This window comes from Mesoplodon bidens, assembly GCF_964165515.1.
Source record: "Mesoplodon bidens genome assembly, chromosome: 15".
Taxonomy (NCBI): Eukaryota; Metazoa; Chordata; class Mammalia; order Artiodactyla; family Ziphiidae; genus Mesoplodon; species Mesoplodon bidens.
Window position 1 is genome coordinate 66,427,577 of NC_138171.1, and position 24,939 is coordinate 66,452,515.

Sequence of the window (24,939 nt, forward strand, 5' to 3'; positions counted from 1 at the left end):
ACTAAGACCTAGCGCAGCCACATAAATAAATAAATAATTTTTAAAAACTCAAAAAACCCACAGAGGGGCAGGGTCACACTTGAGGGCCCTGGGTGCCAGTCTGAGTCCAGTGAATCTGAGAGCACTGGGGAGCCACAGCAGGTTCACAGCAGGTCTGTGAGGGAGCAGCAGAGCCAGAGAGATGGTGCTGGGTGACTGACTGTGTGGAGAGGGCTGCAAGCAGGTTTGGGGAACTCCGCTATGAACTTCTGAGGGGTGGGTGGAGTGTGGCCCATGGCGGGCACATGCAGGGCCCAGATATTCTCCAGGGAGTGTATGGGGGTGCTGCCCAAGCTGGTCCAGATATGTAGGGTGGAGCGGGCCCCCCTGAGGGAAAGGGCATTGGCTGGGAGGCTCCTGGCACCCGGGACCCCAGGAGGCCTCTGGCCCCAAACCTGCTCACTGCACCCCTCCCCCAATTAGCTCCCTCCTCTGGAAGTCACCCAGCCGGCGCTCCCTGCATGCTTGATTGGCGGCCACCCTGGGGTGAGGTGGGGTGGGGTGTGATCTGATCCTCCATCTGCCTCAGGCCCTGGGATGGAGAGGCTCCTGGACGCTCTCTGGAGGCGCCAAGAGGGGCTGCAGCGGGAGTGAGCTCCCCACTACGAGAGGCATGCCAGCTGGGGCAGGGGCCTTTCCAATCACTGAGGGAGCAGCCTGGCCAGGCAAGTGGGAGGAATGGCTCAGGCCGCCGAGCCCCAACCCAGAGCCCCCACCCAGCTTCCGAGCTGCCCTGGCAGAGCAGCGCCCGGGGCCGACAGCCACCGTATGTTGGAAGAGGAGCTGCGCAAGTCCCTCCGCGGCCCCCGGGGCCCAGCCTTCCTGGGCCTGTCACAGGCGATTTTCCCTGCCTGAGTGGCAGGCCGGCCAGCGGGCGGGGCGGGCGGGGGCTGCAGAGCCTGTGCGTACTCTGGGTCTGTCCCCCACGGCTCTCGACACTGACCCTGCCAGTCGGGGCAGACGCAGGTGCCGGGCCTGGAGTGGGAGACCCCGACATCCCGCCAGACACCTGCCCCTTGCGGTCACCCCTGTCCAGGTCAAGGTTGGGGGCCCAGAGAGGAGCCCGGGAGAGGAGGTGGTCAGCGGGACCAGCCCCGCTGCTCCGTCGTGGGTGGGCGCCCAGGGCAGGCGGGAGAGTCAGCCCAGCGCCCAGAGCCCAGAGCCGTGCGGAGGAGGCGGGAGGCCGCGGCTAATTTGTACACTAAGTGCTTCTGACAGGGATGCCTCACAAGTGAGAACACAGCACCACCCGCCTCAGGAAGGCCACCGCGGCCAACGGGTGGGCAGCCAGGCGGCCTGGGTGAGGGGCAGGAAGGGGGTCGTGGGGGGAGCTGGCCCAGCAGAGACGGGGAGGGGACCGGGGTTGTGGGGAGTGGGGGTGGGCTCGGGACGAGGGGCCCCTGTGGCTGGAGGGTCAGAGACACAGCGGGCAGTGGCTGAGGCGGGGAGCGGGGCCGGGCGGTGCGGAGGTGGCTTGCCCTCTTCCGACCCTCGTCCACCCCTCGCACAGGCCTGGGTCCAGGTGCCACCTGACGAAGGCCGAAGGCCCAGCAGGCCAAGTCCAATCCTCGGGCCGGCTCCCCCTCCTCCCTCATCACAGTGGCTGCCCCAGGCCCTGACCCCTCCCCTGGCCAGGCCCCCACCTCAGCCCCCACCAGCACCTCCCCATGAGCTGCCGCGTCCCCACCAAGGGTCTCGCCTGCGGGGGGGCCCCCAGCTCCCATTCCCCTCAGCCCCTCCCTGCTGGAGCAGGGGTGCCAGGGGAGTGGGCGCTGGCTGGGGTGAGCCGGGGTCTCCAGGCCAGCCGACGGTGGGCACGCAGTCCCCACCCCACTGTGGAAACCCCTGACGGGCCTCTCTGATCTCGCTTCCTGGGCCATCTTGGGGCTGGAGGAACATGGGTTCAGGCTGCCCGGGACGTCCCAGTGGTGACGGGGGGAGCCCAGCCCCCACCCCACGGGAGAAGGTCCGGCGTGGCCGCGCAGCTGTGGAGCAGGGCGGGCGTCTCTGGGTGCTGAGGGGAGATGTGTTGTGGCAGCTCCCCTGCTGCCCGAGGCCCGCCTGGAGCCAACACTGCTGGTGGCTTTAATTGCTTTCACATACGATAGGCTGGCCTGTGACAGGCCTCTTACACCCGCGGAGCGGCCTCTGCACCCCAGCCCCCATCTCGGCTAGGAGGCCGGGCCTGCCGCCGTTCCAACCTGGGAGCCCAGGCTGGGGCTGCAGGCTGTGTGCATGGTCCTGGCCGCCATCTGTAAAATGGGACAGGAGGGAGGGGGCACAGGACCCCACCACCCACGGGAGACAAACTCTTCTCCCCGCCCCTCACTCTGCTCCGCCCACGACTCTGATGGATCCAGACGGGTGCCCTGAACGCAGATGTCTCCCTGGGAAAAGCCGAGCACACATACGGTCCTTCTGACGCTTCGTGGGGGCCGGTCTGCCAACCACTGTGGGGTCTGGCCTGAGCCTCTGTCCTACCTGGATACCCAGTCCTTCCTGGGATGCAGGCAGCTGGTGAACAGGGTACCCCTAAAGGCTCCCTGTGAGGCTGGCCTGGGCACTGGCTCAGCCACCCTGAGGAGCTGTTACCAGGTGGGCCTTGGTGCCCTTCAGTCCCTGGAGGAGAGGTGAGGGGCCAGGAACCCCTGGGAGAGACAGATGAGGAATCCTTACAAAACAAAATATTTTTATTTGGTCCATCGGAGCCTGAGTCGGGAAACACCCATGGAGAATCATCCTACAGGGATGGTACTGACAACTGATAAAATAGTCTCTGTGTCAGAAGAGCTGCCGTATGTACAGGGTTAAAAATACTCACAGCTCAGAGTAAAAGGAGAAATATAAAGGAGGCCCAAAGGGGAGTCTAGTGCTTCTGGGTGCTTCTCCAGGTGTAAGCCCACCCCCCACAAGTCCCATGGGAAGTGAGGGGCCACAGACTGGGCCACCCGCTGCCTGGGGGCTGCAGGACAGTGAGGCCAGGCGGCCCAGGAAGCCGGCCTCAGTCATCCTCAGGCAAACACAGAACTCAGGGCTGAGCAGCCAAAGGGAGGACGCTGGGCTTCTGAGGTGTGGAGGGGCTGGGAAGGGCCACACCCTGCATGTGCCTGGACAGGGCTGGCCAAGGATTTCTCCTGGACTGTTCCTCCCAGCAGAGGTCAGGTGGTGCTGAGGACAAACCCCCTCACCAAGCACAGGGCTGGGCCTGGGCTCAGGACCACCTGACCCACTGCCCCAACCCCAGCCTGGGGCATGGCTTCGATCCTGGCTGGCGCTCCAGGAATTGCATAGTGTCCCTCCCCACCACTGCTTGAGCCCATGGTCGCCAGGCACCTGCCTCCTGGGACACTGCTGGGACTCTAGGAACCCCTGCTTGCCTCACGAGGGCTTGGAAGGAGATGGGACCTGGGGCAAACTGCGGAGAAAAGGCTCCTGACCTCGTGCCCCACAAAGGGGGTGGGTCCCTGCTCTCACCTGGGGTTCTGGCCTGACCCCACAAGGGGGGGTGGTCCCTGCTCTCACCTGGGGTCCTGGCCTGACCCCACAAGGGGGGTGGTCCCTGCTCACCCCAGGTCCTGGCCTCTGACCCCCCAAAATGGGGGTGGTCCCTGCTCTCATCTGGGGTCCTGGCCTGACCCCATAAGGGGGTGGTGGTCCCTGCTCACACCAGGGTCCTGTTCTCTGACCCCTCAAAACAGGGGCGGTCCCTGCTCCTACGCTGGGGTCCTGGCCTCTGACCCCCCAGATTTGGTTTTGTGAATGGAGCTCTTTGCTGCCTCACCCAGGCAGGAGGCCCCAGGCCATGGGAAGGTGCAGCCTTACCTTGGCCCTGGCAATCTGAGCCAGACCTCAAGGTGGGCTGGTCAGAGGAGCTGGCACACAGCTCCCTCGAGCTAGAGGCTGCTTCGAGGTATTCTGCTTGGTGGCTATGAGGCCCTGGGTAGGAGGGAGGGGCAGGAAGGAAGGCCCAGGGGAAGCTGCGCCATGCCGCTGGCGCTCCCTGGGTGGGGGTCCTGAGATTCTGGTTCAAGCATCCTGTGTTGGGGTCTTCCTCGTAAAGTGCGTGTGGGGGCAGGCAGGTGGGGGCAGGGTGGTCACAGCGGCCGGGGCCCATGCAGGCCAGCGACCTCGGGCGTGAGTGGGGGGCTGTGGCTGCCCTTGGAGGCCGTCCAGTCACTGAGGAAGGCCTGGGCCGCCTTGCGGTGCGCCAGGCGGTGGGTGATGGAGAAGCCGGCGTTGCCCTCCAGCTGGGACAGGATCACCAGGACCTGCCTGGGGGAGGGGGGCCGATGAGGGCCTGCGGAGGCTGGGGGCCGCGGGGCAGTGGCGGGGGTGGTGGTGCGGGGGTGCCCACCTGTGCAGGGGTGGCACACTGTCCTGGGTGCGCAGGCTGCCACGCGTGGACACCACGTTGAAGCTGTCTGAGCAGTCACACTGCACGTGCAGGTAAGACTTGGGGTGCCGGTTCTCCACCACCACGATAAGCCCCGCCCAGCCGTGCGTCAGGTAGTAGCAGGTCATGCCCTCACGTCCCTGGGTGCAGGTAGTGCAGGGGTGGGTGGGTGGGCAGCCGCCTCCCTCCCCCTCCCCCCTGGACCCACACCCACCTCGTGCCGCTCGCCCCTGCTCTCCGTGAGCAGGATGATGGCATCCGCCAGCGTGGTCGGCTGGGCCTCCACGGGCTCCACCATGACGAGTCTTGAGCTGTACACGGCCAGCACGTGGCCGGGCGGCTCCGGGGTGCCGCGTGGGACCCCCGCTGAGAGGCCGGAGACTGTGGGGGGCACTGGGTGAGGAGAGCGGGCAGACATCCCCACTGGGTGCAGGCAGGGCTGTGCTGGTGTGGCAGGGCAGTTACCCTGCAGAGTGGCCGGAAGGCGTGGGTGGGGGTCCATGCTGGGCCTGGGTGGGGCAGGGGTCCCACCAGCGGGCCTGGGTGGGGGTTGTGTGGGCAGGCGTGGGTCGCTCACCCTGCACGGCCGGTGGGCCCGGTGCGGGGCCCCAGTGGTTGAAGGCACAGCACACCACAGCATACTCGCCGGGCTCCAGCATCACGTCGCAGTTGACAAACTTCTTGACTGCACGCTTGCTGTGGGCCAGCAGGCGGCCCAGGCTCAGGCGGCCACCGCTGCCGAAGGAAGCCCGGAACACCAAGACGCACAGGTCCAGGAGGTGGCTGTCTACCGAGTCCGTGCGCCTGCGGTGGCCCGCAGGGGTCACGGGTGGCCAGGCCCTGCCCAGCTGTCCCGCCCCTTCCACCCCGCCCCACCCTGCCCTGGCCAGGCCCCACCCCTGCCGCCCTGCCCCCACCCACCTGCTGCCCTCCTGGAAGAGGGCAAACTCCAGAGACGCTCGCTCCAGCACCGTGAGGGCCGTCACGCCCACTGGCCCGCTGGCTGAGCTGGGGAAGCAGCCCTGCACCCGTGCCTCCTGCCAGTCCGAGTGCACCTTGCAGATGTCCACGGAGTCAAAGTACCTGGGCAGCAAGCGAGAGGACGGCCCTGCTGAGCAGCCCCCACCCTCGCTCCAGACATGGCGCTCATCCCTGGGCAGGGTAACCCCAGTAGGCATCCTGCCCATTGGGATCTCTTGGGATCAGTGTCCCAGAAGCCCTGGTCTTGGCTGTTGCCTGTGGACACCACCAGGGGGCGTCAGGCCGTAAGGCTGACCCACAGACAGAGCCCTGGCAGAAACACCCCAACCTTGTGCTGACCCGGATTCCAGGATGGACCAGGCCTCTGGTTGGCAGGAAGGACAGGACAGGCTCCCCGGGAAAGGATACCGCATACACTGGGGCGAGCAGGGCAGCCATGGGGCCGACACTGGACGTGGCTGCCCAGCATCCAGTACCTGATGAAGTCGCTGTACTCCATCCAGAAGACGCCTTCGCTGCTGCCGTGCGGCATGAGCTCGCTCCGCAGATGCCCTGGCCAGTGAGGCCACTCGTCCGACCAGCTGCCGTTCCAGGAGAAGCGGCCCCACGGGTTACGAAGGCGCAAGAGCCTGCGGACCACAGGGCTGAAGGCCACGCCCCTGCCCCCACGCCCCTGCCCCCACGCCCCTGCCACATCCACACGCCCACACGTACCTGGAGCTCTGGACATCACGGACGTCCAGGATGGAGTAGGCGTGGCGGGGGCGCAGGCCCAGGCTCTCATAGGCAGCATCGTCCACCTTCATGTTGCCTCCCCCACAGGAGGCGCCCATGAGGAACCTGTGCAGGTAGAGCAGCCCCGCTGACAGGGGAGCCCCTCAGTGACGGGCCTTAATGATGCGGGGCTGGGCTCACTCTCCAGGGGACCCCTGCCGGCCCAGACCTGCCTCCGGGGAGATGCAGCACGAGATGGGGGACCCTCCCTGCCTCTGGGAGACCCACGTGAGACACATGGGACTCAGAAAGTGCTGGCCCAAGAGCTCAGAGGGCTTGGGCTGGGGGCAGGCAGACCCAGGGCCTTCGGAGGCCTGGTGAGGCCAGCTGATCCTGCCAGCTCAGGGCTGTGGCTCCCTGAGGGGTGGGGCCACCTAACTGACCAGCAACAGCTGAGTGCAAGGATCCTAGCACCAATGAGCTCTCTCCCAGGCCTGGGGTCCGGGACCCTCCCCAGACACTGGCCAATGCGTGCTGGGGCTCAGAAGCCCCCCCAGCTCCCCCCACCCGCCTGCCCCAGCTGCTGCCGCCAGGTGCCTCTGTGGGGCTCACTCCACACAGCTCCATGAGGACACTGATGGTCATCAGCGGCCCAAGTCAGGACAGGGCCTTCTAGGTACAGGCCAACGGACAGCATCCTGCCTGCTGCTATCCTGCCAGGGCAGGTGGGACAGCCAGTGCAGCAGGGGAGCCAGGCTCCAGCTGGGGTCAGCCCATGCCCGAGATATCTTGTGAGACGTGGTACAGGTCAGAGGGTGCTGGCCCCGCCTCTCCCACTACTCCATGCCCCAGCATGGCCGCCCCTCTTACCCAGCCTCCTTAGAACTCAGCATTTTGGCCCAGATGAGGTCAGTGTCAACTGGTTCCTCGCGGGGGTTAGTGGAGCTGACCTGCAAGGCCAAGCTCTCACAGGGGGCGCCGGTGAGCGTGGCCAGGCCCTCGATGGCGCGCCCGGCCTGGAGGGCAAAGTAGGAGCCGTGCAGCTTGGCCAGAGCCTTCTCGATGAGGGCCACCCACAGCTGCTTGCGCTGAGCCTGCAGGGGGGGCTGGAGTTGTGAGGCCTGCTGCCGCCCGGCCCACACCTGCCGCCCACCCCGCGCCCGCCGGCGCCACCTGGGAAAAGAGGAGGAAGCCGGCCTCGTCGCAGGGCAGCATGTCGTCCACCAGCACCGTTGTCCATGTGCCATCCTTGCAGAGCCGCACCTGGTAGGCGCCCTCTGCACACAGGCTGCGTGTGACCATCACCCGCTCGACCAGGTCCGGCCGCTCGGCCAGCACTGCCAGTGCACTCAGGAACCTGCGTGAAGTTGGGGCTCACGGAGAACATGGCCCGCCTGCCTGCCGCCCACTGCCCCCCACCCCCCGAGTAGGTGCCCCAAACTCACCAGCAGTTCCCCAGGAGCCCCTGAAGGATGTCTGAGGGCCGGAGAGTGTGGAACACGGACCACGAGGTACTGTGGTCCCTGAACACAGAGCAGTTGATCTCATGGGGCCGCAGCCACTGTCGCACACGCTGCTGGACGCTGTCGCCCGTGGGGAAGCCCACAGACTTGGGTCCAGGGGGGAAGCTGTCATCCACAAAGTTCACACCATTCTGCAGAGACCACACCCACAGGCTCAAGTCAGGCTGGACGCACTGCCCAAGAGAGCACCCTGCTGCCTGAGCCCCAGAGGAAGAGGTGGGCACATGTGTAGCTCCCTGACCCCTGTGGATGGCTTGGCCAGGCAACAGGTCAGTGGGAAGTATGTGAGCCCCAGGGAGAGGGTGCAGCGCCCAGCCTGTAGGCTGCGTGGTGGGCATGGGTCGCAGGGAGCCTGGGTGGCCTCCCTGCACAGCCCGCTGCACCAAAGGCCCCAGGAAGAAAAGTGGGGGGACCTGATGGGCAGGGCAGCCAGATCACAAGCTCCTGGATGGGCTGCCAGCAGTGACAGAGGGTAGCAGCATGAGCGGGGACGGACACCCTCTCCAGGTGCCCCTGGGGGTGGGTTATGCCCTGGGCCCAGGCCTCCTGCAGCTCCAAGGGAAGAAGGCATGAAGGGGCACCCCAACCCTGAGTTTCAGCAGGGTTTCTGCGGCTGCGGGAAGCACCAGGCCTGCCTGTTGGCGTGAAGCCGCTACCTGTCCCCACTTCCCTGTGGGGCCACCATCTGCAGGAACTCACAGCGGGGCCGAGGGGTCAGGACCACGGACTGTGGGGTCATGGACCCTTGTGGACACAGAGGGAGAAGGGCCCAGCACGCTCAGGCAAGCAGTGACCTGGTGGCCCCACCCAAGTTCAGGGCCGGCCGGTGCTCTGAGCTTCGGGAAGAGGGTCCCACCCTCCCCCGAGCTGGAGAAGAGACAGCGGGGAAGGACAGACGATGCAGAGGGGCCTCACCTCCCGGCAGAAGGCCACAATGTTCTCCCATAGGGCCTTGGCCTCGCCCTCGTCCGTCTGCCGCCGCTTCTCCACGTGCATGCTCTCCCTGCGTCTCAGGGGCGCTGCGCCCCGGCGCTGGGTCACCAGGAGCTGGGGGGTGTGGCAGGCGGCACAGTGCTTGGCTCGGGGAGTGTTGAGTAGGGTGCAGGCAGGGCAAGCCCACTGGCCCAGGCGCTCAGACGGTGCTGTGGGAAAGAGGTGGCCAGCCTTGTGGGCCAAGCAGGGCCCGGGCTTGTCCGCGCTGCAGTCGGGGCATCGGGTGGGAGGCTCGCCGTGCTCCTGGAAGCCATGCAGCTTGGAGCAGCCGCATGCCGTGCAGCGGGAGGCAGCTGTGGGGTTCCTGAGCGTGCACTTGGCACACGACCAGGTAGTGAAGTCAGGGCTGGAGGGGCTAGCGGGAGTGTAGCGCACGGTGTCGCCGGCCAGGTCAATGACGTCGCTGCCCGGTGTGGCGCCACCAGCCTCACAGTGGGCAGGGCTGGCGGGACCAGGTGGGCGCAGCGTGGTGCCACCCTCAGCTGCCTCTTCCTCCAGGAAGCTCAGCCGCTTGCCCGATAGTAGCTCCGCCAGGCGGGAGGCCCCGGCCGCAGTCCGCCCCAGGCCCTGGGGGTGCCCCTTGGAGCTGGCAGAGGGCGAGGGCTGGGTGGCCTCAGGCACCAGTGGCTGCAGCTGGGGGGGCACCTCGCGGCGGCTGCGAGGCACAGGGTTGTTCTGGAGGGTAGGCGAGAAGGGGCTGAAGGGTGGCCCCCGGGGGGGCTCCTGGTCCGCAGCAGAGGGAGGGTTGGCATCGGTGCCTTCCCCGGGCTGGGGCGGGGCAGGCATGACGGGGAAGCCTGCGGGAGCCACGACCTCTGGGACCACCAGGGCCTCGGGAGGAATCCTGGGCAGCGAGAGTTTCCGCGGCCCCCCACAGGCCGAGCAGGAACTGGCCACGGGCGTGTTGTGCAGTGTGCAGCGCTGGCAGGCCCAGCCACTCCCGGTTGCGGCCGTGCCCCCCTCTTCCCCCTCCACCACCTCCGGCCGCCCCCCAGCTGGCTCCATGGCCGCCAGCCCTGCCGTCCGCGCAGGCCCTGCGTCCTCCCTGCAGCTGCCCTTGGGCTCCGGCAGGACCCCGTTGATGACGGGTAGCAGGGAGGCCCCGGGGACAGGCTCGGGGGCAAAGCCGCACACTTCGCAGGCCCCCTTGCCCAGGAGGTTGCGGAATGTGCAACGGGTGCAGGGCCACTTCTGTTCCTCCACGCTGAGCCGCAAGATCTGGTCGAGGTCAGGCTTGTGCCGTGGGGCCTCGCAGATGGAGCACTGGCGCTGGCCGGCCGGGTTCAGGAAGGTGCAGCGTGCGCAGGACCACTCCCCGACCGCAGCCATGGGCCCGGGCGAGTGCGTGTGGCTGCAAGGGAAGGCCGCGGTCAGTGATTTTTGACAAGGGTGTCAAGATTATTCAATGGGGAACAGACAGTCTTTTCAATCAATGGTGCTGGGAAAGCTGGGTTTAAATGCTAAAGAATGAGCCAGAGCCTTACCTCATGCCACATTCAACAATTAACTCAAAATGGATCAATGACCTAAATGTAAGAACGAAAACTATAAAACTCTTCGAAGAAGAAAATGTGAGTAAATCTTCATGGCCTTGGATTTGGCAAGGTATTATTAGATATGACACCAAAAGTACAGGCAAACAAAGGGGAAAAAAGAGAACTTCATCAAAATTAACAACTTCCGTGCTTCAAAGGACACCATGAAGAAAGTGAAAAGATAACCTACAGGAGAAAATATATGCCCATCATCTATTTCTGATCAGGGTCTAGTATCCAGAATATATATAAAGTTCTTATAACTACACAACAAACAACCTGTTTTTAAAAATGGGCAGAGATGGGGACTTCCCTGGTGGTCCAGTCATTAAGACTCCGTGCTCCCAATGCCGGGACCTGGGGTTCGATCCCTGGTTGGGGAACTAGATCCCGCACGCCACAACTAAAAGATCCCACATGCTGCAACTAAGACCCAGCACACCCAAATAAATAAATAAGTATTATTAAAAAAATGGGCAGAGGACTTGAGGAGACTTTCCCCCAGAGATACATAAAAAGCCCATGAAAAGATGCTCAGCACCAGCAGCCATCAGGAAAATGCAAATCAAACTAGTACAAGGTACCACCTCACACCCAACAGGGCAGATGGTAACAGCACTGGCGAGGATCTGGAGAAACCACAGGCCTTCCCTACATTGCTGGTGGGAATGTAAAATATTACAGCTGCTTTTGGAAAACAGTTTGACGGCTCCTCAAAAAGTTAAACAGACTTACCACAATTGTGACCCAGCTATTCCACCTCTAGGTATATGCTCAAAGAATTGAAAACTGGTGTTCTTCACAAACACACATCCACACATGTTCATGGCAGACCTGCTTACAACAGTCAAAAGGTGTAAACAACCCAAGTATCAATCAATGAATAAATGGATAAACGAAACATGGAATATCATTCGGCAACCAAGAAGAACGAAGCACCAACACACAACACCAACGAGCCCCGAAAGACACAAGAGGCCACGCGTGGTGTGATTCCATCCACAGGAAATGTTCAGGACGGGCAAACCCAAAGGCAGAGAGCAGACTGATGGTTCCTGGGGGCTGAGGAGGGGGCTGGGAGCAGGGCTCTGGGAGCCTCTGGGGTGGGCAGAGCTGGCCCCGCAACCCGCCTCTTAAGGACTAACCCGGGTGCGAGGGGCGTCCACACTCCACACACACAGTCTCCTACCCTGACTGTGGCTGCTCTGCTTGGCAGAAAATTCAACTGTTCTTTATAACAAGGCATGAAGCTTGGGCTTCTTATGGTACGTTTGTGCCAAATCCTTCAGGAAGAAAGAAAACTTCCCTCTTCTAAAAAAACAAGGGACTTCCCTGGTGGTGCAGTGGTTAAGACTCCACACTTCCAATACAGGGGGCCTGGGTTCGATCCCTGGTGAGGGAACTAGATCCCACATGCCGCAACTAAAGATCCGCATGCCTCAATTGAAGATCCTGCATGCCGCAACTAAAGATCCGCATGCCTCAATTAAAGATCCTGCATGCCGCAACTAAAAGATCCCACATGCTGTAACTAAGACCTAGCTCAGCCAAATAAATAAATATTAAAACAAACAAACAAAAAATGTCCCCCGAGCAGTGCAACTGTTCCCTGGCCCAGAACAAACTGTGAAGCCGCCTTCTCGGGCGTGTGGCTGAGACTCACAGGCTGCCCACAGCACCCAAGTGGGTGGACGGGCCCTGGGGTGACCAGCACGGGGGTGGGGCCTGGCCAGGTCAGCTTTGGCCTTGGCTTCTGCACTACCAAAAGCCTAAGAAATCTGCCTGGAGATGACTGGAGCCTCCCCTGCTGCTCCCCACTGACAGAAGGGCCCACAGTCAAGGCGTGGGCACATGTGTGCCCACACAGACACACACGTGCACACACACGCTGGATCCCAGGCAGCCTCCACGTGGGCCCCAGGCTCAGAGGATGGTCTTTTGCCTTGGGTGCCCCACCTGGCCTGCAGAGCTGGTCTGACCCTTTGTGGATCACCTGATCCTGGCAGGGGTGTCCAGGGAGAAGACTCGGGCCCCTGCCCCCAGCACAGGACAGGTGGGCCTGGGGCCCTCCTAGGACACACCTGCCCTCAGTTCCAGTCCCCTGGTGGTCCCAGACACGCTGAGCAGACACAGGACGGGGAGAGAGCCCAAGTCCCACCCACTCTCATGACCCAACAGCTGGCCAGTCCCTTGGCCGGATGAACATGAGGCCACACCCAGGACACACAGCAGGTGACACCTGGAGGCAGTGGGAGCTATGCTCCCTCAGGGACCCCTGCGGTCCACACCTCAGTCCGCACCTCAGCGTCACCAGGTGGGCAGAGATGAAGTGGCTCTGGGGTCAGCGACCAGGTGTCCAGAGGAGCCCTGGGCCTTTGCCCCCACCCCCTCAACTACCCTGCTCTGGTCTCCACACACAGGGTCACCCTCACGGCCACCCTGATGCGCTGGGGACCCAGGATCTGGATCCCTAGAGTGTCTGAGGTGAGGCCAGAGCACCAGACAAAGCCTGGAAGAGACCAGCATACCAAACTCCAGGACACGGGCGTTACTACGCACGACAGGAAGGCCAGCCAAGTGGGAAATGGACACCAAATACCTGCTTTGCCCTCAATTCTCTGGGGCTGCAACACTCAGCTCCAATTCAAAAGGGAGGTGATGGAAGGGCCTGGGACATGCAGGGTCTGCAGGAGCCTGGGGACGGCCTTTTCCTCCCCAAAAACGCTGAGAGGAGTAAGTGTTGTCCCCACTCAGGGACCCTGCTCGGTCAGGCCAGCAGACCCAAGCCCCGGCTCCCAGGCAGGATGTGGCCACCTGATCCCCTGCTGGTTCTGAGGTGCACGTGGGCCCCTCCCTCTAAGGTCATCCTTAGCCAGCCTTGGGCTGTCCTCTCCGCCTCTGTGTCCCCAGGGGAGGCCCGAGCTCGTAGGTGGTGGATGCCCGTTACTCCTCAAGGCCTCGCGGCTCCTGGCATGGCTTGGGGGTGGGTGTCATGCCCAGACCTGGAGGCTCTTCAGTGAAGGATGGGCTGCGTGCGGCGGGTGTCCACACAATGCCCGGGGCCCATGAGAGCAGGGGAAGAGTCAGCCGGACCGTCCGCAGCTGCATATCCACGTGTCCAGGTATGGGTGTGGGGAGGGGTCCTGGCAGCCGGCCTTTCTGCCCCTCTTCCTGCATCTGTGGCGCCCAGCCCGCCCGTGCCGCTCCTTCTAGTGTCCGTGCTGGGTGTCTGGATTCCTCAAGGTCACTGGCAGCTCTTCCCACAACTTGCTCCCAGGGGCAGACAGTACCTGCCTGGAGTGCCAGGCCGGATGCGCCAGCCTGCGGAGAGGCCTGGCGGGTGGCCAGAGAGTGAGAGAGGACGCTGCCCGCCCAGGCCGCTGGCTGGTCAGCGTGAGCCAAGATCCAACGGGCACACATGCGCTGGGGCACAGGGTTGCCACCTCTGCTGCTCGCCGCACCCCCCCCCCGCCCCCCAACCCAGTAATTCTACCCCTGGCGATTTATCCTGAGGACATAAATACGCAGACATAAAATGACACGTGTGCATGGAGAAAGGCGTGAAGAGGTGCACCAGCCACTGGGGATAAGCTGATCAAACCAGCATGAGCGACCACCTCAAACCACCAGGAGGCCAGGATCAGAACCGCGGGCGGTAACAGCATTGGGAGGGTGGGGAGAAAGCAGAACCCTCCCTGCCTGGCTGGTGGGGATGGGAAACACTGCAGCCACTGTGGAAAACAGGCTGGCGGTTTCTCAGAAAGTTAAACATAAACTTACAATAAACACGAGCAACTCACTTCTGTGTATCTACCCAAGAGAAGTGAAAACACACGTCCATGCAAAAACCGGTACAAATGTTCACGGCAGCAGATTCATAAAATCCATGGGCAAAGAACCCAAATGTCCATCAACTAATAAGCAGATAAACTCCACACAGTGGAGCATCATTCAGCCATAAAAGGAGTGAAGCACTGATACTACACCGCGGCTGAGCCCAGAGAACACAATGCTCGGTGAGAGAGGCAGACACAAAGGTGTGATTCCCTTGACGTAAAACGTAAAATGTCCACTTCTGGTCTCTGTGGCAAATCCACAGAGACCGAAAGTGGATGAGTGATTTCCAGGGGGTGGGAAGTGACTGCAAATGGGCAGGAGATGGGGTCTTGGAGATGCTGTGAAACTGGATTGTGCTGATGGCTGCACAACCGCACACGTGGACTAAAACCACTGAGGCACACGCTTAGGAGCGGAGGATCTGGCGGTGGGTTACGTTACACCCCAATAAAGCACGTCACTGTAACAAGTGAACTGAGGCGATTTGCTAACTCCTGGTCCCGGCCACCGTCTGCTTCCCAGCACATCCCTCTGGACCTCAAGCCCTCATGACTCCATCCACTAGGGTAACTCAGACAAGACCACTCATACTGCCCCTGAAGCCTCCCAGGAGGCGGGTCCTGCTCCCACACGCCTGCTGGCCACCTAGACGGTGAGCTCAGGACGTGCGTGGGGCCCACAGACACCAGGAAACTGTCCTGCACAAGTGAGCTGTGTCTGAGAGAAGTGACAGCCAAGGGCGGCTGGCAGGGGCCTTCGGGAGACGGAGGAGGGTGTCTGCGACCCACTAAGTCCAGGCGTAGGGGCCCAGAAGAGTGAAGCTACCTCTGGCTGGAGGTCCGTGGACCCTGAGTGTCTGCTGTGCACCAGGTACCTCTCCCTCCAGTGAGGCCGAAGGACGGGGCAAAGGCAGGGGCGTCAGTGTGTGCGTGGCTGACGTCGGAGCCCAACCCACCCAGACGTGAGCAGGGGGCACAGTGCCCGGGCTGCCCCACCCCCGTCACACCAGCACCCCAAGGGGAAGCTCTCCAGGTGATCCAGGGCAGCCTGGGCGGGTCTGAGTGCAGCCAAGGCTGCAGCTGGTGGGAGCTGGCGTGTGCAGCCTTGCCAGCGGGGACCCACGCCCCCCTCTGCTCCCTTGCAGGCAGCCACATCAGAGCAGGGTGTCCACGCACGGGTGGGGGGCCAGGGCAGTGCCCCCCATATCCCATGGGAAGCAAGCCAGCATTCTCGGTGCATGCTGTGCCCCTGCCCCTTCCCACCCAGCAAGAAGCTCCAGCTCCAGCAGACAAGCAAGCCCCGGGCTCAAGGTGGGCTGCAAGGGTCCCGTCCCAACCACCTCCGACCAGCCAGGCAAGACCTGCAGCCCGGCTCCAGGAGGGGCTGGCATCCCGGGCCTTCTCTACTGAGTGAGCAACCCCTGAGCCTCTCAGGTGTCTGGGGGGGGATGTGAGTCGCCAGAGGACCCTAAGGAACAGGGACCCCACTTCTCTGAAAGTCCCTCTGCCGAGGAAGGGGCACCTGACAGCAGCACCCGCCCCTCAGGGTCCCTTGGGGCCACGCCGTCTCCACCTTCTTACCTTCGGGCCCGGGGGCGTGGGGGCTGGTGCTGCTGGGGGACCAGGGTGTTGCCCCAGACAGGCCCCCCAGGGCCGCTCCTACACCAGCCGGCCGCTGCCGGGGGCCCTGGGTAGGGCAGTCCCCTGGGGAAGCCGTGGTCCGACTCGGTCTCAGTGGCCAGCGAGGAGGCGGAGCTCCCCATGGCCCCTGCGACAGTGGCCACGCTGAGAGCCGGGCCTGGTCACATGTGGCCGGCGGCGGCTGGCGAGGTGGAGCATGGAGGAGGGCACCCACGCAGGAGACAGGGCGGCCGGGCTGGTCCGAGTCACACAACAACAACAGAAATGACACAGAGAATAAAGAGAGAGAAGAGACAGCGTGATTCACAGGCACCAAGCCCCCCAGGAGCCCAGGGAGGTTCCCAGCACACAAGTGGCCTTGGGGTGGCAAAGGAGAGCCCAAAGTAGGGGTCCCCACAGCCAGGGTCCCAACAGGGCTGCAGCCCCAGCACACAGCTCGCCTCTGCCCTGGAGTGGCACCCCCTCTCTGCTCCCACAGGGGAGGAGCGGCTGTGCCACGGTCGCTGGCCAAAAGGGTATCAGCCTTAAAAGAAATGACTTAGGGCTTCCCTGGTGGCGCAGTGGTTGAGAGTCCGCCTGCCGATGCAGGGGACACGGGTTCGTGCCCCGGTCCGGGAAGATCCCACATGCCGTGGAGCGGCTGGGCCCGTGAGCCATGGCTGCTGAGCCTGCGCGTCCCGAGCCTGTGCTCCGCAACGGGAGAGGCCACAGCAGTGAGAGGCCTGCGTACCGCCAAAAAAAAAAATTTAGTGGATATTTAGCCGGAGAAAAGAAAAACAAGGGAAGAGAGCCCAGCGGGGCAGGCGAGCCCTGGCAGGACGGCCTCTGGGAGGGGCACTGGGTGGCGTCCAAAGTCACAGGGAGGTGCAGTCACCAACCATGGCCCTTCTGGAAGGACAGCTCCCCCCACCCAGAGATGGGTGACCAGGGAGGGACCCGGGAGGCTGCCCACCTTCCACGGGGAGGCCAATGGGCCCAAGAGCATCCGCCCTGAAATGGGAGGCCAGGTGCATCTCATTTCAAATAAGGCAAGTTCCAGTCAGGTTCAGGAAAGATGCCTGGGCCAGGCGCTGGGCCAAGGTGGGTGTCCAATTGGCTTTTTGGCCAAAGAGGTGACCAGCAGCCCTGCCCCCACCCCCAGGTCCACTGTCACCCAATGACACCCTTCTCCCAGCTTCCAAACAAGTCCCTTGGACACAGGGGCCAGCAGCAGGGGTGGAAATGGTGGACGCGTCCTTGCACAAAGGCAGGCTGGAGGGCGCCCAGGCCTCTGAAGCACTGGTCCATGCTGCATCCAGGGGACACGGGTGGGGATGCCCACACCTGAGTGGCTAGCAGCCCACACAGCTCTGGAGGCTGGAGGGGTGGGAGAAGTCGGGGCCCCGGCCCCATAACAGCTTCAGTCAGGCCAGCTGAGGCCCCTGTAGCAATACCGTTCACCTGGACCCTTTCCTCCAAGGGACATGGACAGGATAGAGCAGCGTAGGGCCCGAAAGGCCTGGAGATCCCCAAAGTCACTTACCACTCAGGCCTCCCCTGCTCAGTACGACCAGAGCTGACGGTGGGGGCAGAGGCCCCAGTGGCCTTTAAAGCCGACACTGCCCACCTGGACCCTGAAGGGCTGAGGCTCCTGCTGACAGGAGTGCCGTCCAGTGGGAGCATCACATGAGCCTCAGGTGTCATTTCTAACCCTCCGACAGCCACGAAGGAAAGGCAGGACAGGTAAACGGAATCTCTGTAGCACGTGTTACAACACCCAACACGTCCAATGTGCTGCCAGGTCCGTTTGGAATCAGGATGAAACCCGCGTGAACCACGTACCACCTATGTTGAGTTGAGGTCCTTCCTCTACTGTGGTTGATGCTCACCTCCACGAAGATGGGCCACACTCCAGGGGCAGCAGCCATGCTTGCCCAAGGTTTCCGTACTGGGCTGTGCTAGAGCACACTCCCAGTGGTCACGGCCACCTCAAGCAGGGTCACTCAAGACACCTGCCTCTCCCATGATTACGAGTCGGCCACCACAACAACTAGAAGAGCCCCCAGGCTCCTGAATCCCACTCCACATAGGAACCCTTCGTGGGAAAAGAGCCCAAGCGTTTCTGACACTCCCCTTTCACAGCCAAATCCGGAGCAGGTGAGGGCTTGAGCTGAAGCTGAGCCCAGTGAAAGGTGTCCATGGAGCAAGACTACTCAAGCCTGGGTCCAGGCCGGTGTCCACTGTGAGAACAAAGGACAGGTGGGGGTAGACAGTCCACCTGCAGCCGGGTCAGGGCTGGCATCACGTGTGCCTGATGCAGGTAGAGCCGAGGGAAGAGTGAGGACACAGCCCTGCACCTCCCGGGGGCCTGTGGGCCTGGCTCGCTGGGAGGAAGGAGCACCAAGGTCCTGTGAGGACCCGCCTGCTCTGCACTGATGCTCTTAGCCTCGGGGGACTGAGCGCTCAGGCCTGTCACAGACACTTGGGGTACCGCATGTGATCAGCACACGAGGCACCAAGCGGGGCCAGCTCTGCACCCAAGCCCAGCAGCAGCTGTACCCCACGTGCCAGCCTCCCGACACACCTTCAGGAAACTCCGACCCTGCAGTCAAGAGGGTTGGGGGAGGGTGACCTGGAAGGGCCTCTCTGGGGAGTTCTGGGGATGGCAGCACCAACACCCCCACACCCTGCTCGGCCCGCCGGGGTGATGGGGAGCCCTGGCTGCCTGGCCCAGGCCCTGCGCCCCCGCCCCGAGTCAGGTCCTTTCATCCATGCCTTCTTGCGTCCTTCACTCACTCACCGGTGCCCAGGCCACCTGGGCCCCGATGGCACTGCCCAGGGCCGCTCCCTGGCTGCTCTCTCTCAGGAACACTGCAACAGAATCGCGTCTCCCGGCAGAAGCCTGGGCTCAGACGCTGCCAGCCTCCCGAGGGCCCGAAGGGTGGGTGTGCCTATCCCACTGCCCAGACCAAGCCAGTGCTTCCTTGCCCTCGTTCGGGAACTGCTTCCCCAGATCTGAGCGGGATGGTGGCCTAGACCTGGCCTCAGGAGGTGCAAGCACAGGGCTATGGCAGCCCCCCACCCGCCCCCAGAGTGACAAGGGCATGAAGGGCCGGACGAGGGTGACGCCTCCTCAGGACTCTCTCTGCGTGGGACGTGCCTGTCTTGGTGGTGGCAAGCCGGGTCCCGGGGGTGACGCCCCACGGCCTCACCCAGCTCACCTCGTCCCACTGCCCTCGGGGCACTTCCCGCGGCGGGTTACCCGACTGAGGACTAGGGTTGAGCCAACACCTGGCAGAGGCTGAACCCCACGTCCAGGGCGGGGAGGCGCGGGATCCTTACTCCCTGTACCCCCAATGCTCCGGGAGCTCCCGTGAGTCCTGTGGGCAGCAGCACAGGCTGCCCCCGCTAGCCTGCGGGGCGCACACACAGGGCACCAGAGTCCCGTGGGTCAGCCAGGCTCTGTAGACACCGGCCGCCTGATGATGCTTCCACATGCGTGTACACGCTTCGCCCAGCCGTGTTCACGGTGTACGTGCCCGACGCCTGGCTGGTTTGCCACGTGCCAACTGCACACCACCTCCCACCCAGGGCCCCGGGCGGAAGTCTCGTTAAATCTCATCTCATAACGACAGTGCTTTCACAACTGCAGCAACTCCAACAGGCCGCCCCAAACCAGCCCAGACAGGGCATGGAGGGAGAGCAGCCGTGAGGGGACCCCAGGCTTTCCCAGAGCATTGCTCCCTGTGCCCGGGTGCCCCCGCTGCACCCACGAGACGTGAAGCCTGGTACTCCTGCCTGAGGGAGGGACAGGCCAGGACAGTGAATGAACCCACCTACATCCCTTCCAGAAACCAGGCTGGGACAACACCCCCCACCCATGCCATGAGGCCCCTGTCCCAGCACGGGTGGGACAGCATCCTCCCACGGCCACCCTCGAGGGGTCAGGCGCCCATATCAGCAGCTCAGGGGCCCAAACCCGCAAGGTGGGAGGGCAGTGGGGTGCAGAGTTAGGGGCTGGGCCACTGGGGACGTGGTGGCTCTACCTGGGGAGCACCAAAGGGACAACAGACACAGTCCAGGAGACATGTCTGCCTTGCAGTGTGCCCAGAATGCCGGGACCACAGCCCCAAGCTTCAGGGGCATGGCGGCCTGCAGGGCTGTGAGGACCAGGGTTCTGAGGGGGGTGCCCACACCGCTCCACTGCAGCCGTACAAATCCACGGTGCTCGTGCCTGGGCTCTGCTTTGGGAGGTGAGGCTTCGTGGCAGGTTTGCCAAGAGCACATCCACCCAGAGGGCATGCCCTGTCCCTCTCCTGGGATGGTCTGGACTCTGGCCCCTGGAGCAGCAGCCCCAGCCCCCAGGCTTATCTGCAGGAGCCAGAGTCCGCTGGAGAGCGGTGTCGACCAGCCACATGGCTCTGCCTGCCACCCCGAGACCGGGGCCAACTCCGAGGCGAAGGCCACACAGAGGCCGTCCCACCTCCGCTGCCCCAAGGAAACACTCCCATGGGAACTGGCCAGGGACTATGTCCCTTTAGAAGCTGCATCTGTCCCTCACCCAGAGGTTGGAGGCCCCAGGGGCATGGCCTGATTCAACTGCTCCTCGCTACCTGGTCCAAGGCCACAACTACCTTTAGGCCAGCCAGGGCCATAGGGAACAAGGCCTCCCTCAGCCTGGCTCTGCCCATGGTTGGGGCCACCAGGGAAAGGTGCCCAGGTGGGGCAGGGCTCTGGGCAAGTAGCCAGTAGCCACTGAGACTCATCTGGACCCAGGTCCTGGAACCACCTGGCCACTCCAACTGCCCACAGGGCACATGTCCCCCTGCCAGTCCTTTCTAGGAGTGCTGTGAGGCCCAGATGCGCCCCCCCCACCAGCTGGGCCAGAACCCCACAACAGCATCGTCAACCTCTGAGAGGAGACTGTGGAGGTTCTGCTGAAAATTGCTAACAACGCCCCTAAGAACCAGGTCCAGGAACAAAATGGTAATGAGCACTCCCTGTCATCCAACTTGGGGAGAAATGCTGGAGTCCCAGATCCCTGCCTGCACACACTCTAAGGTGGCCGCTCTGCTGGCGTTTCTGGACTTCTCGGCCTGTCCAGCACCTCAGCCCTGAAACATCCAGCCACAGGCCAGAACTCAGGGCCCCACTGGTACTGGTCACATAAATGACCAGCAGGTGTCAGGTGGGATTTGCTCTGCTTCTAGGGCCCCTGCTTTCTGGGGAGGGAGGAGCGAAGACAGGCCCCTCAAAATCAAACCCATGGGTGAGGGGCAGCTCGCCAGCACGGAGGCTGGAGGACAAGCCGCGGGGGTCTGGGCTGCCTCCCAGAGGGGACAGGGTCACGGCGTGTCCTCTGTCTTTGGAGTCGTACCTGCCTCAGTCGTACGTCGTGAAAAAGGAAATTATTGTCAGGGAATCAGGGATGCCACCAGGACCTCGTTTCTAGTTCACGAGCTCAGTGCCGTCTGATGGTGAGTGTGCTTGGTTTTGGCACTCTGCCACATTTCTGTTCGCCAAGTGGCAGCAGGAGCAGCCCTGGCCCGGGCAGCCCAGTGACCTCGGGCCTTGAGCGTGGCAGAGCCACCTCACAGTGAGGGCACTGGAGCCTCCAGCTCACCCCAAAGGGAGGCACCTTTTCAGGAGCTGCAGGGGCTCTAAACACGCGGCCTTTCCCCTTCTGTGGGGGGAGGGGCAGGAGGTCCTAGCAGTGTGGATGTGGGGGGGCCGGGTGTGGGAGGACATCCCCTGCCCTGGCCTTGGGCCAAGACGACCCAGAGGAGGAGAAGCCATGGATGCCTTCCTCGGGGCAAAGACACCATGACTCTCGTCAACAGCAGCTATCAACCTATTTTCCTTCTGATATTTTGCAGCACCATCCAGGCACGTCCCCCAGCCTGGCCACCAGGGAAAGGGGGTTGCAGCCTTTGACCTCAGGGAAGCAGACAGCAGGGTGTGGAGCAGTTGCTCAAGCGAGATGGTGCTGCCAGGACAGGCAGTGAGGCCGTGTGTCCCACTCGGTCTTGTGCGAGTCCACCCTGGGTGCCCCAGACAAGTCCTTACTGGAGGGACAGCACATCCTGCAGGCATCGGGAGGCCCCATGCTGCTCTCCCACAGCCCCGGGCTCCCTGCACTGTCCTAGCAGCACCAGCACAGCCATCTGCAGAGTAACCCAGGATGACAGGGTGTGGCTGGGCAGGTCTCCAAGCCCGAACTCCACCCACAGCCTCCTTCCAGCTCATTCAAAGAAGGTGGAGGCCAGTGACTCTTCCTCATCCATGAGAGGCTGAGAGGGGCCATTCTGGATGCCTCCCCCTCCAACCCCGGAGTTCCCCTCCGAGTTCAGAGCTGGGTCACCAGAGCTGCCTGCCAGCGAGCAGCTGACAGAGGATGCTCCCTGACCACCCTGCCTTGGTGCGAATGGGGCAGTGCTGGGCACAGGGGAAGCTGGGGACAGCCAAAGGGATACCACAGGCCTGCTGGGCATTCTCGGCAGAGCGGGACAGGGGGTGGGGGGGAGTGGTCCCTGCCTGCGAACTTGGCAGAAGGGATTAGGCAAGAGAGACACAACCATATTCCTGCTTTGGGATGCTCCTGTGGGTGCCGGGTGGGAGGGCCTGAGGCAGTCCAGGCAAAAGAGCAGAGTGAGGAGCCAGCTGACCCGGAGCCCACGGAGAACCCTTGGTCAGGGTCTGGGCCGCACCACTTAGGCTCTTCACCAACCAGCTCAGGCCGGTGAAAACATCTGTGGTTTCAGAGAATTTTTAGGACAGCAGAGTCCTTCTTCCCAACTCCATGTATAAAAAACAAACCGCCAGTGGTGGAAGGAAGAGGCTGAAAGGCATCCTCGTGGATCAGAGACCTGGATGTGCAGCCCCATCCAACCCTCCCCAACAGCCACGGCTGCCCCTCAGCCTCGGCCTCCGGGTCTGTAAAGTGGGGCTTAGTAGAGTGCTACCTGAGAGACAGGGGCCCAGAGAATTTCATGCAGGGCCTGACAGCAAGGGTACCCCGTCAAGAAGGGCAGAGGGGTTTGGAGCCATCCTCCGGATGCAGGATCGGAGGGCCCAGCCACTTCCTGCTCTCAGAGCCTGTGGTCTGGGGGGTCTTAAAGCAGAGACACAAGATCCGAGACCGAAGGTCCCTGTCTAAAGCTGTGCAATCACTGAGCTTTGGGCCCAGCGGGGCTTAAGCCTGGCTCTCAGTAGGTCACGAGGTCACCAGCCTGGCTGCTCACGGGAAGCAGCTCTAGAGAGTTTCAGATGCAGAAGAAAAGAGGGGTGCTCCTCCCGGGAGCAGAACGACCTGAGAGGAAGTAAGAGAAGCTCAACACCAAGGCCAGGCTGAGCTGGCCTCTCCAAGACCTGCTCCCACCAGCCAGGCTGCAGAGTAGTGGCTCTCAGGCTCCCCATCCATCTGGGGCCCTCCTTCTGCAACTTGGGCCAGGGAAACACTACCTCTCTCCCCACATTTGAGAAAAGCAGTCAGAAGTAGAAGGATCGACTTACCCCCTCCCCCCAGCCTCTGGGAGGGAGGAGCTCTGGGATCTCCAAAGGAGGGGCTCCCAGGAAGAGCTCGGAACTACCAAGCACCCAACTGAGCCCGTTTCCCTCACAGGACGCCATGGCTCCGAGCCACAGGACCCCAAACTCCCAGGCCTGGCCTCACTGGGGTCCTGCTGACTGGAGTCCGGTCACAAATTCGTGTGTGTTAAGGGGTCCCGACAGCCAGCCCAGTCAGGGCCACTTGACCACACAACAAGGCTGCACTGGTCAGGATCAGAAGGGCCCCTCCTGTGGGCAACAGAAAGAGCTGGCTCGGCCGGCAGCCTAGCAAACATTCTCAGGGCCACCATGGGTAACTTTTCGGTTCGCTCCAGCGCCAGCAAGAGAGGGACGGGAGGAGGAAGTGTGGTTGGTGGCCAGTGGGCACACAGGGCGCGCGCCTGCTCCCCCACTCCACGGGGCCGCCCCGGGACACATCCCCTAACGTCGCCGGGGCCGGGACACTGCCCGGAGGTAAGGGCACTCAAGGGCAGGAGGGGCTGAGGCCGCCTCCCGTGTCCTTAGCACCCTGGGCTGGTCTCCCCCTGCTCGAGGTCCCGCCGGCTCCCCTCTCCAGCAGCGCCCCCAGCCCGGCAGGGACCGGCCAATGCCCAGGAGGCGCCACCCGTCGGCCACGGCCCCTCGGGGGTCCAGGCCGCGCCCCCGGCCCTGGCCTGGCCCAGGAGCGGGACTCACCTCCGCAAACCCGCGGCGCCTCCTCAGTCCCCGCGGCCCGGGCTCGCTCGCCTGCGCCGGCCGGCCCACAACTTGTTCTCGGAGGGCGGGCGGGCCCTCTGCCGCCGGCGCGCTGCCCCGACGGCCTCCCGCGCTGAGTGGCGGAGCGGGCGAGCGCACCGACCCGGCCCGACCCGTCCCGCGCAGCGCCCTGCGCCGCCTCCGTAGCGTAGCGCCCTGCCGGGGCCCCGCGGCTACGGCGCGCCCGGGGCGCACGCGGCGCTGTGAATCCCGCGCCCGGACTACCACTCCCACAAGGCGGCGCGGCGCGCGAGGCAGGCCGGGAGGCGGAGTCCGGAAAGATGGCCAGTAGCCGCCTCGACTGGCGCTCTCCGACTTCCCGGAGCGCCCAGGGAGGTGGCCGAGCCCGGTCCCGGGCGGCGCTGCGTGCTGAAGGAGGCCTCGACGGGGCCGGGACTACAACTCCCAGAACGCCCCGCCTGGAGGAAGGGGCGGGACCTCCCCGGTAGCGGTGCTTCCGGTTGCCGTGCAGGTAGGCGCGGAGCTGCAGCCGCTGACCTCTCTCGGGCCCCTGAGGTCTGCGGTGCCCGCAGACCCGCCAGCTCCCTCACGGGGTCCTTCTGGACTTGTGTGCTTCCTCGGGTCCCCGCCAACGCTTCATGGTCCGAAGCGCCGGTTCGCTGGGACCGACCTGGGCTGACCCAAGGCCGCGCCACTCAGTGTCACTTGGGCACGTTGCTTGTCTGAGCCCCCGTTTCTCCTCGGCCACCGGGGAAACCAGCATCCCCGCGCCGCTGGGAGGACGGAGGGAGGCGCAGTCTGGCGCCTGGCAGGAAGGAAGCCGGTGTGGTGTGCGGGGAGCCTCTGAGCAGAATCCGCCCCCATTCGCAAAGAGCCTCCTCAGGGGCGGCCGCTCCCTGCCCTTTGGGCAGCCGGAGGTCCCTCTGTCGCCTAGAGGCTGTGGAGGCAGCAGGACCTGCTGAAAGCGCTTTGGTGTCAGCGGTTTACCAGGCACAACCGAAGCACGGAGAAGCCACAGCGGGGAGTGGGGATGCTGAGGG

At 63.6% G+C, this 24,939-nt stretch overlaps 1 protein-coding gene across 4 annotated transcripts; it reads right to left on the reverse strand.

Annotated features, from left to right (window-relative positions):
• Positions 1-2,711: 2,711 nt before the first annotated feature.
• On the reverse strand, positions 2,712-24,145 carry CAPN15 (calpain 15). Of its 4 annotated transcripts, none has more exons than XM_081257121.1 (14): positions 23,879-24,145; positions 15,596-15,890; positions 10,914-11,012; positions 8,566-9,994; positions 7,573-7,781; positions 7,301-7,484; positions 6,998-7,221; positions 6,128-6,253; positions 5,890-6,042; positions 5,354-5,515; positions 5,010-5,236; positions 4,647-4,813; positions 4,394-4,572; positions 2,712-4,311 (listed from the first exon to the last, which is right to left on the reverse strand). In XM_081257121.1, exons 2-14 carry the CDS (start codon positions 15,775-15,777, stop codon positions 4,134-4,136), a joined length of 3,519 nt encoding a protein of 1,172 aa, XP_081113247.1. In that variant the 5' UTR covers positions 15,778-15,890; positions 23,879-24,145; the 3' UTR covers positions 2,712-4,133. The 4 variants fall into 4 exon arrangements, with proteins under 4 accessions (XP_081113247.1, XP_081113248.1, XP_081113250.1 ...); XM_081257123.1 differs by having other exon boundaries at positions 4,180-4,307; XM_081257122.1 differs by lacking the exon at positions 10,914-11,012.
• Between the last annotated feature and the right edge of the window lie 794 nt (positions 24,146-24,939).